At 45.6% G+C, this 13,168-nt stretch overlaps 1 protein-coding gene across 2 annotated transcripts in view; it reads left to right on the forward strand.

Annotated features, from left to right (window-relative positions):
* MICU1 (mitochondrial calcium uptake 1) overlaps positions 1 to 7,405 on the forward strand; it is a 207,493-nt gene extending 200,088 nt beyond the window's left edge. For both annotated transcript variants that reach the window (XM_081224206.1, XM_081224207.1), the window contains 2 exons: positions 35 to 124; positions 6,413 to 7,405. In XM_081224206.1, the coding sequence (XP_081080332.1) occupies positions 35 to 124; positions 6,413 to 6,573 (251 nt within the window). In that variant the 3' untranslated portion in view covers positions 6,574 to 7,405. The remainder of the gene's footprint in view (positions 1 to 34; positions 125 to 6,412) is intronic.
* The last annotated feature ends 5,763 nt before the right edge of the window (positions 7,406 to 13,168 follow it).

The raw sequence follows: 13,168 nt of genomic DNA on the forward strand, positions 1-13,168 counted from the left end.
CTGCTGTGCTAACTCAACATCTTTCTTCTTTCAGTAACCATGCAGCAGGTGGCCAGGACAGTGGCTAAAGTGGAACTCTCAGATCACGTGTGTGATGTGGTGTTTGCGCTCTTTGACTGTGATGGTGAGTGGGGCCCCCTGGAGTCTGGCGGAAAAACCAAGCCTTACTGCCCTTGAAGTAGACACTTTTATGATGGAGCCTTGCAGCCAGCTCCAGGGTACCAGCCTAGACTGCTTCAACTTCCCCATTTCCCACATCAGTAGCTCAGCCCTCAGACTCATGACATTGAGAAATATCACCCCTGGTCCTGGTTTGTGTTCTCCATTTCTTCTTAATAATTCTAATTTGCCTGTAGGCCTAAATTCATTTATGACCCTAAGGATCTTAAAAATAAAAACAAGGGAATTCCCTGGTGGTCCGGTGTTTAGGACTCCCCGCTTCCACTGCAGGGGGCACGGGTTCGATTCCTGGTTGGGGAACTAAGATCCCGCATGCCGTGTGGCACGGCCAAAAAAAAAAAAAAAAAAATTTAGACCCAGCTTACTGCTTAGTAGATAGGAGCACTTGAATATTTGAATGTCTCTAGGAAGAAAATGGCACTGATCACTCCACCACCCAGGGTACATTTCAGTCATTTACAACCCATCATAGCATTCCAGCTACACACCAAGGTCTGTTGTGTCTGTGAGCACTCTGTAGTTTATTTAGCCCACTTAAGAGATCCTGGTTCTGCTCTGGCCTTATTTCTCAGCTATGTTGGCTGATGTAATGATGATAATATTAACAATGGAGGCTCACATTTTTCCTCTCTTTTTTTTGCCTTAAATTTTTTAATTTTTACTTTATTTTTAAAAATTTTTATTGGAGTATAGTTGATTTACAATGTTGTATTAGTTTCAGGCATGCAGCAAAGTGAATCAGTTATACATACACATCTCTCCACCCTTTTTTAGATTCTTCTCTCATATAGACAATTATAGAGTACTGAGTAGAGTCCCCTGTGCTATACAGTAGGTCCTTATTAGTTATCTCACAGTTTTTTCATTGCTTACTATGAGCCAGATACACTGTGCAAGCTGCTTGTTTAATCCTCTGACACAGGAGTAGTTATTAACCACATTTTACAGATAAGGAAGCTGCAACTCAGAGAGGTTAAGTAGTTTTCCCAGGATCACAAAGGTAGTATTAGATAGCAAATCCAGGACTTGAACCAAAAGCACACTGCATCCCTGTGTACTATATGACCTCCATTCCCTGTCTCACAGCCAGGATTCACTGTTCATCTTCCTCCAGGAAGCTAGGCTCACAGAATTCAAGAACAGATGAAAAGCTCCTGCATGTGTGAAACCTTCCCTTTTGATCCCAGCATAATGAATCACTCTGGTTTTTTTATTCCTTAACTTGGTTCAATTTGTCCACATTGCTGCATGTTACACTCCATCTCTGTGTATGTGACTTAATGTCCCTACCAAATTGTGAGCTTTTTATGGGTAGTTACAAGTCCTGTTCACCTTTGGATCCCCCCTCCCCTGCAAATAGGACCTCAGACAGTACTTTGCACATAACAGGTGTTCATTAACTTTTTGTTTGTTTTTTCTTTTTAGTTGTGCCAGGTCTTAGTTGCGGCAGGTGGGTTACTTAGTTGTGGCATGCAAACTCTTAGCTGCGGCATGCATGTGGGATCTAGTTCCCTGACCAGAGATCGAACCCACGTCCCCTACATTGGGAGGTGGATTCCCAACCACTGCACCACCAGGGAAGTCCTCATTAACTTTTTAAGTTGAACTTGAGTTATTTAAATCTCCCCCCTGAACCCACAACCGAGGTCTGAGTGAAAGGAAGCCCCAGAGCGAGGACAAGGAGAGTCGTCATCCACAGGGAAGGGTGGTTATTCTCTAGAGCTGCCCTGTCCAATATGATACCACAGTTACATGTGGTTATTTAAATTTAAATTAATTAAAATTGAATACAATTTAAAACTCACTTCTTCCAGTATCACACATGGCTGGTGGCTCCTGTATTGAAAATAGCACAGATAAAAATGTTTCCCTCATCGCAGAGACTTCTAATGGACAGCACTGCTGCAGAGAGAGTAACTCTCCCCAGGTTTTGTTTTTACTCTAATCACTTTTAGGTAGTTTGAGTTTTTTTCCAAAGAACATTTTTATAATTTTTGAAGCCAGTATCCAAGAGCTGGTTTGTGAAGTGAATATGGGAGTAATGGCAGCCAGCATCCCAGTTCCCCTCTTCTCCTGGGAAGTCCTGGGAAATGTTTGATTTTCCAGCCTTTTAGAAGGAGGCTCTATCAATATCTACTTCTATTACCTTTAAAAAATCATTTTATCTCTGGGACCTAATTTTTTAATTGACATATAATTGACATATAACATATTAGTTTCAGGTGTACAACATAATGATTCAGTATTTGTGTATATTGCAAAATGATCACCATAATAAGTCTAGTCACCATACATGTTACAAATTTTTTTTCTTATGATGAGAATTTTTAAGATCTACTCTCTTAGCAACTTGCAAATATGCAATACAGTGTTTTTAAATATAGTCTTCATGCTGTACATTATATCCCCATGACTTACTTATAACTGGAAGTTTGTACCTTTTGAATCCCTGCACCAGAATTCATCCACCTCCACCCCCACCTCTGGCAACCTCCAATCTGTTCTATTTATCTATGAACTCAATTATTTTTGTTGGTTCGTTTTAGATTCCACATATAAGTGAGATCATACAGTATTTGTCTTTCTCTGATTTATGTCAGCATAATGGCCTCAAGGTCCATCCATGTTGTCTCAAATGGCAAAGTTTCCTTCTTTTTTATAGCTGAATAATATTCCATCATACACACAATATATATACACACACACACATACCACATTTTCTTCATCCATTCATCTGTCCATAGACACTTAGGTTGTTTCTGTGTCTTAGCTCTTATAAATAATGCTGCAGTGAACATAGGGGTTCATATATCTTTTCAAGTTAGTGTTTTTGTTTCTTTCAGATAAATACCCAGAAGTGGAATTTGGATCATATGGTAGTTTTATTTTTAATTTTTTGAGGAACTTCCATACTGTTTCCCATAGTGGCTGCACCAATTTACATTCTCTCCAACAGTGCACAGGGTTCCCTTTTCTCCACATCCTGGCCAACACTTGTTATTTGTTGTTGTTGTTGTTGTTGTTGTTGTTGTTAACAGCCATTCTGACAGGTGTGAGGTGGTATCTCATTGTGGCTTTGATTTGCATTTCCCTGATGATTAGTGATGTTGAGCATCTTTTCACGTGTCTATTGGCTATTTGTATGTCTTCTTTGGGAAGCATCTGTTCAGGTCCTCTGAACATTTTTTAGTCAGGTTGTTCGGTTTTTTGCTGTTGAGTTGCATGAATTCTCTATATATTTTGCATTTTAACCCCTTATCAGTATATGATTTGCAGATATCTTCTGTCTAGTAGATTGCCTTTTCATTTTGTTGATGGTTTCCTTTGCTGTGCAGAAGCTTTTTAGTTTGATATAATCCCACTTGTTTATTTTGCTTTTGTTACCTTTGCTTTTGGTGGTAAATGGGGTTTATTTTCTTTTTGTTTGTTTGTTTGTTTTTGTTTTTTTGTTTTTTTAATTTTTTTAATTTTTTTTTTTGGCTGCATTGGGTTTTCATTGCTGCTCACGGGCTTTCTCTAGTTGCGGTGAGTGGGGGCTACTCTTCGTTGCCGTGCACAGGCTTCTTATTGTGGTGGCTTCTCTTGTTGCAGAGCATGGGCTCTAGGTGCGTGGGCTTAAGTAGTTGTGGCACACGGGATTCAGTAGTTGTGGCTCACTGGCTTAGTTGCTCCGTGGCATATGGGATCTTCCTGGCCCAGGGCTCGAACCCACCAGGGAAGCCCGGGGTTCATTTTCTTAATCTACAGAAAAGGGAAGTAGATATTAAATTTGAAAGCCATTGTCATTTCTACCAGTGCAAGATCTTAGGTCAAAATGCCAGGGGACAGAGAATTCCGATTTTCAAACAGACTTGTTTGTCACAGAATTTAGAGTTGCAGTCACAGATCACACATGCACACAAATGACATTCAGTCATATATCCAATTCACAGGTAACAAAGGCCGTTCAGACTGGTCATCCCTGGCCTTAGGGAAGCAAGAAGCAAATCCCAGAGTAGTTTGAATGAAATAACCTCAGGCTTTGGGAATTCCCTGGTGGTCCAATGGTTAGGACTCTGAGCTTTTACTGCCCGAGGGTACAGGTTTGATCCTCCCGTCGGGGAGCTAAGATCCTGCAAGCCCCACCGCCAAAAAATAAATAAAAATAACTTAAGGTTTTTCCATCTTAAGCTTCTTTTTATACAAAATATTAAGAATCCTATTTAGACCTTTTTGTTCTTTTAATTGCATTCTTAATAAGCCATATTACTGATTAACTTTCAGCCCAGCCAAGCTACTTTTTAACTTTTTAAGTTAAAGTATAATATACATACAGGGCTTCCCCGGTGGCGCAGTGGTTGAGAGTCCGCCTGCCGATGCAGGGAACACGGGTTCGTGCCCCGGTCCGGGAAGATCCCACATGCCGCGGAGCAGCTGGGCCCGTGAGCCATGGCCACTGGGCCTGCGCGTCCGGATTCTGTGCTCCGCAACGGGAGAGGCCACAACAGTGAGAGGCCCGCGTACCGCAAAAAAAAAAAATATATATATATATACATACAAAAAAATGCAAATACCGTAAGTGTAGAGCTTGATAAATTTTTTAAAACTGAACACACCCATGCATCATCCTGAAGCAGCACATCACCAGGACCGCAGAGCTGCCTGGTGCTTCTCCCCTCCGGTCACTTATACCCCCGAGGGCGGCCACTTTCCTAACTTCTAGTGCCATAGGTTAGCTTTACCTGTTTTTTGTTTGTTTTAGTCTTGCTCTGAGGTATCCCTGAGGCTGCCCATGCTCTTTTCAGACAGCAAACATGGGCCCGTTTAGGTTTTCAGGTACTCTATACAGAAGTAAACCAATTATTCCCTCTTACCACTTTCTTCCCAGACTGATCATTAGTAGAGGTCTGTTTGCTAGTTTCCTGTCACCACCAGTAATGGCTGCCATTCTTTTAATCAGCAGACATTTACTCCTGGGCATCTAGTCAAATGGTAACTGTCCTCTACTTTTGGAGTGGTTACTATTCCATGTGGCTTGAGAAGTGACCTTGGGTCAGACCAGATGCTCTCCAGGTTCTCCTCCAGACCTGAGAGCCTGCCACTTAAGAGAGTCAAATGAGAAGCCATGGGCTTCCCTGGTGGCGCAGTGGTTGAGAGTCTGCCTGCCGATGCAGGGGACACGGGTTCGTGCCCCGGTCCGGGAAGATCCCACATGCCACGGAGCAGCTGGGCCCGTGAGCCATGGCCGCTGAGCCTGCGTGTGCGGAGCCTGTGCTCCACAACGGGAGAGACCACACAGTGAGAAGAGCGTGTACCGCAAATGAGAAGCCATGAGAAAATGGGCTTAACCCAAAGCCAGGTTTTGATTTTAGTTTTCACCATGAAAAGCCTCATCATGTCTCACCTGGACTATTGCAGCAGCCTCCTAACTGGCTCCCATACTCACTCCATCTGTGCCACTCTCCAGTCTATCACCATCATCCAGCTTGAGAAATCTACCCAAAATGGAAATCTAACTACATCTTACTCCCCTCTCCCAGTCCTTTCCTGCCCTAAAGATGAAGTGCAAACCCTTTCATAAGGATACAAGATCCTTGAGGACCTGTCTCCTGCCTTCCTCTTTGGTTTACTGGCCATACCCCTATCTTTGTGTGTCCAGCAATACCTAACTCCTTGTAGTTCTCTAACAGCTGTGCTGCTTCCTACAGGTGCCTTTGCTTATGCTACTACCACTACTGGAATGCCTCCGCTGTCTCACTCCCCTCTGCTTGGCCACTTCCTGCTCATCCTTTGGGATTCAACTTAGGAGTCACCTCCAGGAAGCCTTTACTGATCTGTACTTGCACCCTCCCCAGGCTGGGTTAGATAGTCTTCCTCTGTGCCCCCATAGCATCCTCTGTTTACCCCATTATGGCATTTACCATACTACTGAAATAATGTACTTGTCTCTCCCATAACCTGATGGTATTTCAAGGGACAAAGTCATTGTTATCTCTTTATTCTCAACACCTAGCACAGGACCTGACATCTATATTCTCATTCAACTTCTGTCACACTACACTGAACTATCACTGAGTTGCAATTGGAAACATCAAGGACAGTACAAACCAGTTCATTTTTAACCAAGAGAATTGAGTTTGGCTGTGAGAGAGCACTAGGCTTTGGGACCTACATGATGTGAGCAATGGAATTGTCTCATTGTCTTTGTTCCAAGGCCGTCACTTATCCCTGTTGTGTTTGCCTCTTCTTCTAGGCAACGGAGAGCTGAGCAATAAGGAATTTGTTTCTATCATGAAGCAACGGCTGATGAGAGGCCTGGAGAAGCCCAAAGACATGGGCTTCACCCGCCTCATGCAGGCCATGTGGAAATGTGCACAGGAAACTGCCTGGGACTTCACTTTGCCCAAACAGTAACCCAGAACTGCACGAGGAGCCGCGCCTCCAGGCCAAGCACCCTGGCCCCTTGGGCAGAGCCTTGGCACAGCCCTCCCTGCTGCTGCTTCCAGAAGTAGTACTCCCCTCCTCCTGGGAATGATCTCAGGACTCATCAAGTTTCCCCTCTCCCAGTGTTCTGCTAGGCCCTGGTTCTAAACCAGTGATTCTCCCTAGAGGTCCTCAAAAACATGAGCAGGTCCTAAAAGCACAGACCTTTGGCACGTTCGACAGTACTACCCATTCAAGCACCCTACAGACAAAGAATGCGGGAACCATCCATGTACTTGCCAACCCTGGGAAACACCCATTTCTTGAGTCATCTTGGTGTGGATTTATATTAACAAGGACATTCCTTGCTTCTCCTCCTGCTGGTGTTTTTTAAGCTACAAATTGGGAAAACCTCTGGCAGAAAAAGGAAATCAGTGATGAATGATAACGAGGATGACCCAGGCACCCTGAGCTGGTGGGAAGCCTGGGCCAGAGGAAGGATATGTGTCAGTCCCCAGGGTGGCTCTGAGGTGATGTGCACAGTGGGAATGGAGCAAGATTAGGAATTTAAAGTAGCTGCTGCATGGCTCTCTCCACTCCCTTCTTTTTCTCTCAGGCTCCCTAAGAAGACTCCAGCACGACTGTGCTTATTAAAGGAGCAGCAGTGATTAAGCTCATGGCCCCTGCGAGTGCCATTTCCGCTCCAGGCGTCTGCCTCTGAAGCTGAGTCCTGGCTCAGAGCCTGTCTGCCCTGTCTTAAACAGTTGTAAATAGCACTTTAATTATAACGGTTTGCAGTAAAGCCCCACCAACCACCACCAAAGGCTCTTGTCTCCTTTATTTTAGGGTCCTCTGGGGCCCTTTTCATTTCACTTCTCCACTGGCTTTGATATCCTAGCAGCAGACCTGTTTTCTGTCCACCAGAGCCTGGTCCTTCCTGTTGAGAAGGCACTTCAGGCATAAACAAAAAGTGAGGGCATTTGGAGGTTAGTGGTGGCATTTTCCAGCAAGGTTTGGATAGCATTTCATCCTGGACCAAGGCTACCAGGTCCAATGTAGTCCTTGATTACTCATGCCCCACGAGAAGGAACCAAGACAGGGTGGTGGGGGATATGAGACATCATCTGGTACAGTGGACCTAAGTGTTAAGAACCACAGCAACCGGGAATTCCCTGGCGGTCCAGTGGTTAGGACTCTGCCTTCTCACTGCTGAGGGCCCGGGTTCAGTCCCTGGTTGGGGAACTAAAATCCCACAAGCTGCGCAACACGGCCAAGAAAAAAAAGAACCATAGCAACCAGTGTTTTATGTGGATTCAACTCTGCCACTAACTCAGTGTGACCTTGAGCAAGCAAGCAATTTCCCATCTGTTTTCTCAACTATAAAATGACAGATAGGGTTGAGCTTAATGGGCTTAGACGTTTCTTCCAGGTCCAGAAACCTCTCCTTCAGCTCTTCTCCAGAATTCCTACAATCTCCAGAACCTCCAGGTAGTGCTCCTTGGCACGATAGGGTCTCGCATCCAATGTAATAGCACCACCACACCAAAAACCCAGTGCTTCCTGCGAGGCCTAGAAGTTGATAGGGAGTGTTTATCAGGCAGAGAAGAGCAGAGACAAAGGTCTGCACCTGTGGCTCCACAAGGACAGTACCAACCCCAGCATTTTCTCCAGAGCAATTTAATAACCTCACTTCTAACATCCTTTCTGGGAGCAGATTAGATTATCTCTCAAAGGAGTTTCCCACTCATGCACCTCATCTATCTTCCACTGTTTCCTTTCTTGTGGTACGTATTCCTGGCACCCAAGTGTAGCCTTTGCCTTGCTCATTGCCCCAGGGCTGAGGCATCAGCAAAATGTGAGCTTTTTCTTAAATTTGTCCCATAATCCCCAAATCACTCTTTTCCCCAATCCTCATTTCTCCAGCCTGAAAGAGAAGTCCCTTTCACAGCCTCTTTGTGCATTCACTCCCTCACCAGAAGAGACCTGCCAACTGGCCTGGGTTCAGTGAAGCTGAAAGCCAAAGCATAGCAGGAAAGGATAAGGATCTCACCTGCAACATCTTGAAACCCAGGGTCAAGAGCACCTATGACAAGTACGTGGAATTCCAGCTGAACTCCATTAGCTCCTAGGAGAGCCTGAGGAAGCAGAGGCGGTCCAGGTGCCCAAGAAGACAGGACAGCCACACTTTGGCACAACAGGGCAAATGTGCAGGCGAAAGGTACAAGCTAAGTCACCCAGAAGAGGCCAGGATGCCCCAAGGAAGTCCTTGACCAAGGGACCAAGGAAGCATGTGAGCTCCCTGGTGGTCTAGTGGCTAGGACTTGGCACTTTCACCAAGGAAGCATGTGAGTAGGCTGAGGGGACTTTAGTAGGCAGAGTTTGGGGGTAAGGCTGGGAGCATTTGGGAATACAGAAGGCTGATAATGTGCTTCTCTTTTTATTCCCATCGTTTCTTCTACCTAGACAGAATAACCTTCCTCTCTGCCTTCAAGATTCAGATCAAACTGTCCCTTCCTTAATCCTCTTCCAGACAAGATTAGTGGCCCCTCCTTTGCCTCCCAAGGATCTCTTGCCCACCCATAACAACGCTGCTGTAATTTGATGTAATTTTTGTGAGATTGTCACCCACAAAGTTCAGACCCAAAGCAGTGACATAATCAAAGAAAGAATCCACCACCAAAAGCAAATTTAAAAATATTTCTCGGACGAGGTAAAAGTGATACTAGCAGTGCCTCAATAAATTCCTCCTGAGACAGGCTGGGACCTGGGCCCTTTACTGCAGTGCTTGCACCTGGACACACATCTCCTCGAGCAACAGAATACAAAGAAACTAATGGAATTAAAAATAACTGCATGCATGCCGCAATCTGGGCAATTATGAGCAATAAGATAAAAGGCCACAAACCGACTGCCACTTAGGTGCTGGGAGCAAAAGCAGGGTTCTGTGCAGGGCACCACCACCAAGAGGGTGGGCAGAACACCTAAGCCACTCCTCTGGCCCCATCTGCAGATCTGCCTCCATCCTCACCCCACTGAAGGAACCAGCCTGCCCTCCACGGAGAGCAAGCAAGGGCACCTGTTACTTGTTCTTGCTCCCTCGTGCTGCAGCACAAGTCCCAGTAAAGCCTTGCCTGAATTCCTCATCTGGCCTCTTACCAACTTCTGTTGGTTAAAGAGTCCAAGGACCCAAGTCGGTAACACTCCTACACACCCACAGCTGTCGTCTACTTTTGTTATTGTTCTCTACTTCTTAAAAAAATAAATAAATAACTCCCCAGTTCTAGCCTCTAAGCTATGGAGAGGAAATGAAACCAAGAGGGGAGCCAGGCTGCTAGGCTTCCTTGATGGGCTCAGCTGGGCTTCCTAGATGATCTAAGAGGACAAGCAGGGAGAATGTGGAGAGGGAGTTACTAAGGAAAGAGCATAAGAACATACATGATATACAAAAATTACCATTTTAATAGTTTTTAGTGCCCCACCTAGTTTTATGTCTGCTTGGAGCATAGGCACTGAATAGGACTCTTAAGACAAAGGAAAAGGCCAGACAGTGACTGCTGCTAGACAAGGAGGAAAGGACAGCAGCAGGGGAGCCAGGAGTCAGGTTCCCAGGCCAGAGCATCCTCTCCAAGCCCAAGCACAGCCCAAGCCAGGTTATGTGTCCCAACAAGCAGCTCAGAAAAGGAACGTGAAACAGAGTAGTTCAGCTTTCAGGCTTTAGGTGCCACCTGCTGGCAAGAAGGCTCAGCGCCAGGAGTCACTGGCAAGGGAGGGGCAGCTGCTGGAGTCCAGGCTAGCCCCAGTCCTGCTCCAGAGAATAGGCCTCCCAGGGACCTGGGTGGCATGGGGCGGAGGGGGATGAACAACCAGAGATGAACCATAACCACGAAGAGAGACACGATGGATATGACGATACCTGAGGGGAGGAAAGCAGCCGTGTATTGTTCTCTGTGGCTCCAAAATGGGAATTTTTACCAGCAAGTGAGCGGGTAAGAGTCACCATTCATTCTACAACTCTTTACTGATCACCTACTGTGGGCCAGGCACTGAGCAAGGTCTTCAAGGAGTTTGCAGGAGGAATCTAAAAGAAAAACAGAAAAGAAGCAAAAAGGTTAAGTACAAGCTGTGTGAGAGCACTTAGAAAAGCAGAAGGCTATCTGATCCAGATTTGGAAGTTCAAGGCAGGCTTGCAGAGAATTTTTTTTTGTATTAAAAAAATACTGAGGGCTTCCCTGGTGGCGCAGTGGTTGAGAGTCTGCCTGCCGATGCAGGGGACACAGGTTTGTGCCCCGGTCCGGGAAGATCCCACATGCCGCGGAGCGGCTGGGCCCGTGAGCCATGGCCGCTGAGCCTGTGCATCCGGAGCCTGTGCTCCACAACGGGAGAGCCACAACAGTGAGAGGCCCGCGTACCGCAAAAAAAAAAAAAAAAAAAGAATCTGCCTGCCAGTGCAAGGGACACGGGTTCGAGCCCTGGCCCGGGAAGATCCCACATGCCGCAGAGCAACTAAGTCCGTGTGCCACAAGTTCTGAGCCTGTGCTCAAGAGCCCGCGAACCACAACTGCTGAGCCCATGTGCCACAGCTACTGAGGCCTGCATGCCTGGAGCCCGTGCTCTGCAACAAGAGAAGCCACGACAATGAGAAGCCCGCGTGCCGCAACGAAGGGTAGCCCCCTCTTGCCACAACTAGAGAGGGCCCGTGCGCAGCAACGAGGACCCAACAGCCAAAAATAAAAACAAACAAATTAATTAATTAATTAAAAAAAATTACTGAGACCTGAGGGTTGAGTAGGAGTTAACAAAGGGGGAAGGAGGAGTGTCCGGGCAGCAGGTACGGAATGTACAAAGGTCCAAAGGCCAAAAAGCATGTTTCTGGGAATGGAAGTTCTAGGGTGTATCCAGTAAGTACAGATTGCGGAATGATTTTATTACCCAAGGATGAATTAAGATGGTGGTCAGTCACAAATAAGATGACAAAAAACACCGTTGGGCATTTTGAAACACACTTATAGATAACTAATAGGTTATAGAAAAAACCATGATGGAAATTTTTAAATGCTTGGAACTGAATATGATAATGAAAATACTAGATATGAAAACTTGTGGGACACAGCTAAAGGGAAACTTAGAAACATCTTAACAACTTCCGTACTTATTTACAGAAGATGGGCTGACAGTTAATAAGCTAAGCATCTGCCTCAAAAAGTTGGAAAAAGGGACTTCCCTGGTGGCGCAGTGGTTAAGAATCCGCCTGCCAATGCAGGGGACACGGGTTCGAGCCCTGGTCCGGGAGGATCCCACATGCTACGGAGCAACTAAACCCATGCGCCACAACTACTGAGCCTGTGCTCTAGAGCCCATAAGCCACAACTACAGAACCCAAGTCCCACAAGTACTGAAACCCGCGCGCCTAGAGCCCGTGCTGCACAACAAAGAGAAGCCACCGCAATGAGAAGGCCGCTCACCGCAACTAGAGAAAGCCTGCATGCAGCAACGAAGACCCAACGCAGGCAAAAAATAAAAATAAATAATTTTTTAAATTTATAAACAAAATATTCAATAGCTATAGTAAATTGGATCAATAGTTAAAAATCTGCTTACAACAAAAAGTACCAAACCCAGATGGCTTTATATAAGGGAGAAAAAAAGAAAATAGGATCAGGTTCTATAGGACCCTGTAAGCTCCAATAAGGAGTTTGGACTTCTATCTTAATGCCACTTGGGAGCCACTGAAGGGTTTTAAGCAGGAAAATGACATAATGAGCTTTGCATTTTGGAATGATGACTTTGCCTGCAAGGCTACAGATGGATTGGAGTGGGATCCAGGTTGGAGACTGCTATAATAATCCAGTTAACAGATGCTGGAAGCCTGGATTAGGGGAATGGCTGCAGAGTTGGAGAGTTGCTAACAGATTTGGAGATTTGGAAGATGTTCAGATCACGCCTGAGGGGTAAGCGTGGGGCATATAAATTGGAGGATGGTAAGGGAGAGGAAATAATTCAGCATGAAACCTAAATTTGTTTGGGTAACTGGGTGTGTGATAGTGCTCTTCGGGGGTAGAGAGGCTGAGAGAACCAGGTTTGGGTGGAGAATGATGAGGCAATTTTTTGATATGGTGCCTGAGAGATATCCCAGTAGAAATACCTAGTAGGTAGGTAGATATGAGTCTGGACCCAGGAAAGAGGTCTAGGGGATCTCCTAAAAACCTGGGTTCTCCCAATTTCAAGGCCAACTAACCATGAACCCATGAGGTCTGAATCAGTGTCCTAATACCAGCTCCATCTCTTCCCCAAGAGAAGCCGGGAATAGAGACCATCAAAGTGAAAGGAATTTGAATCAAAGAACCCATAATTGGGACGTCCCTGAAACAGACATGTTTGGGAGAAAGGACTTCAAGTGCCCCGTGCCCTTATCCTCCAGCCTCTGGCCCTCCCCAGATGTGAGGTCTCCTCCTTCTTTAGGGAGAAATACGGAGCAAGGGACTGAAGTGGAGATCCAGAGATGCTATGGAGACACCTTCATGTGTTCATTCAACAAATAATTTATTGAAGCTAAAATTGAAAATTCAATTACCTATCAGTCATTCAC

This window comes from Mesoplodon bidens (assembly GCF_964165515.1).
Source record: "Mesoplodon bidens genome assembly, chromosome: 1".
In the NCBI taxonomy this organism is placed as follows: Eukaryota; Metazoa; Chordata; class Mammalia; order Artiodactyla; family Ziphiidae; genus Mesoplodon; species Mesoplodon bidens.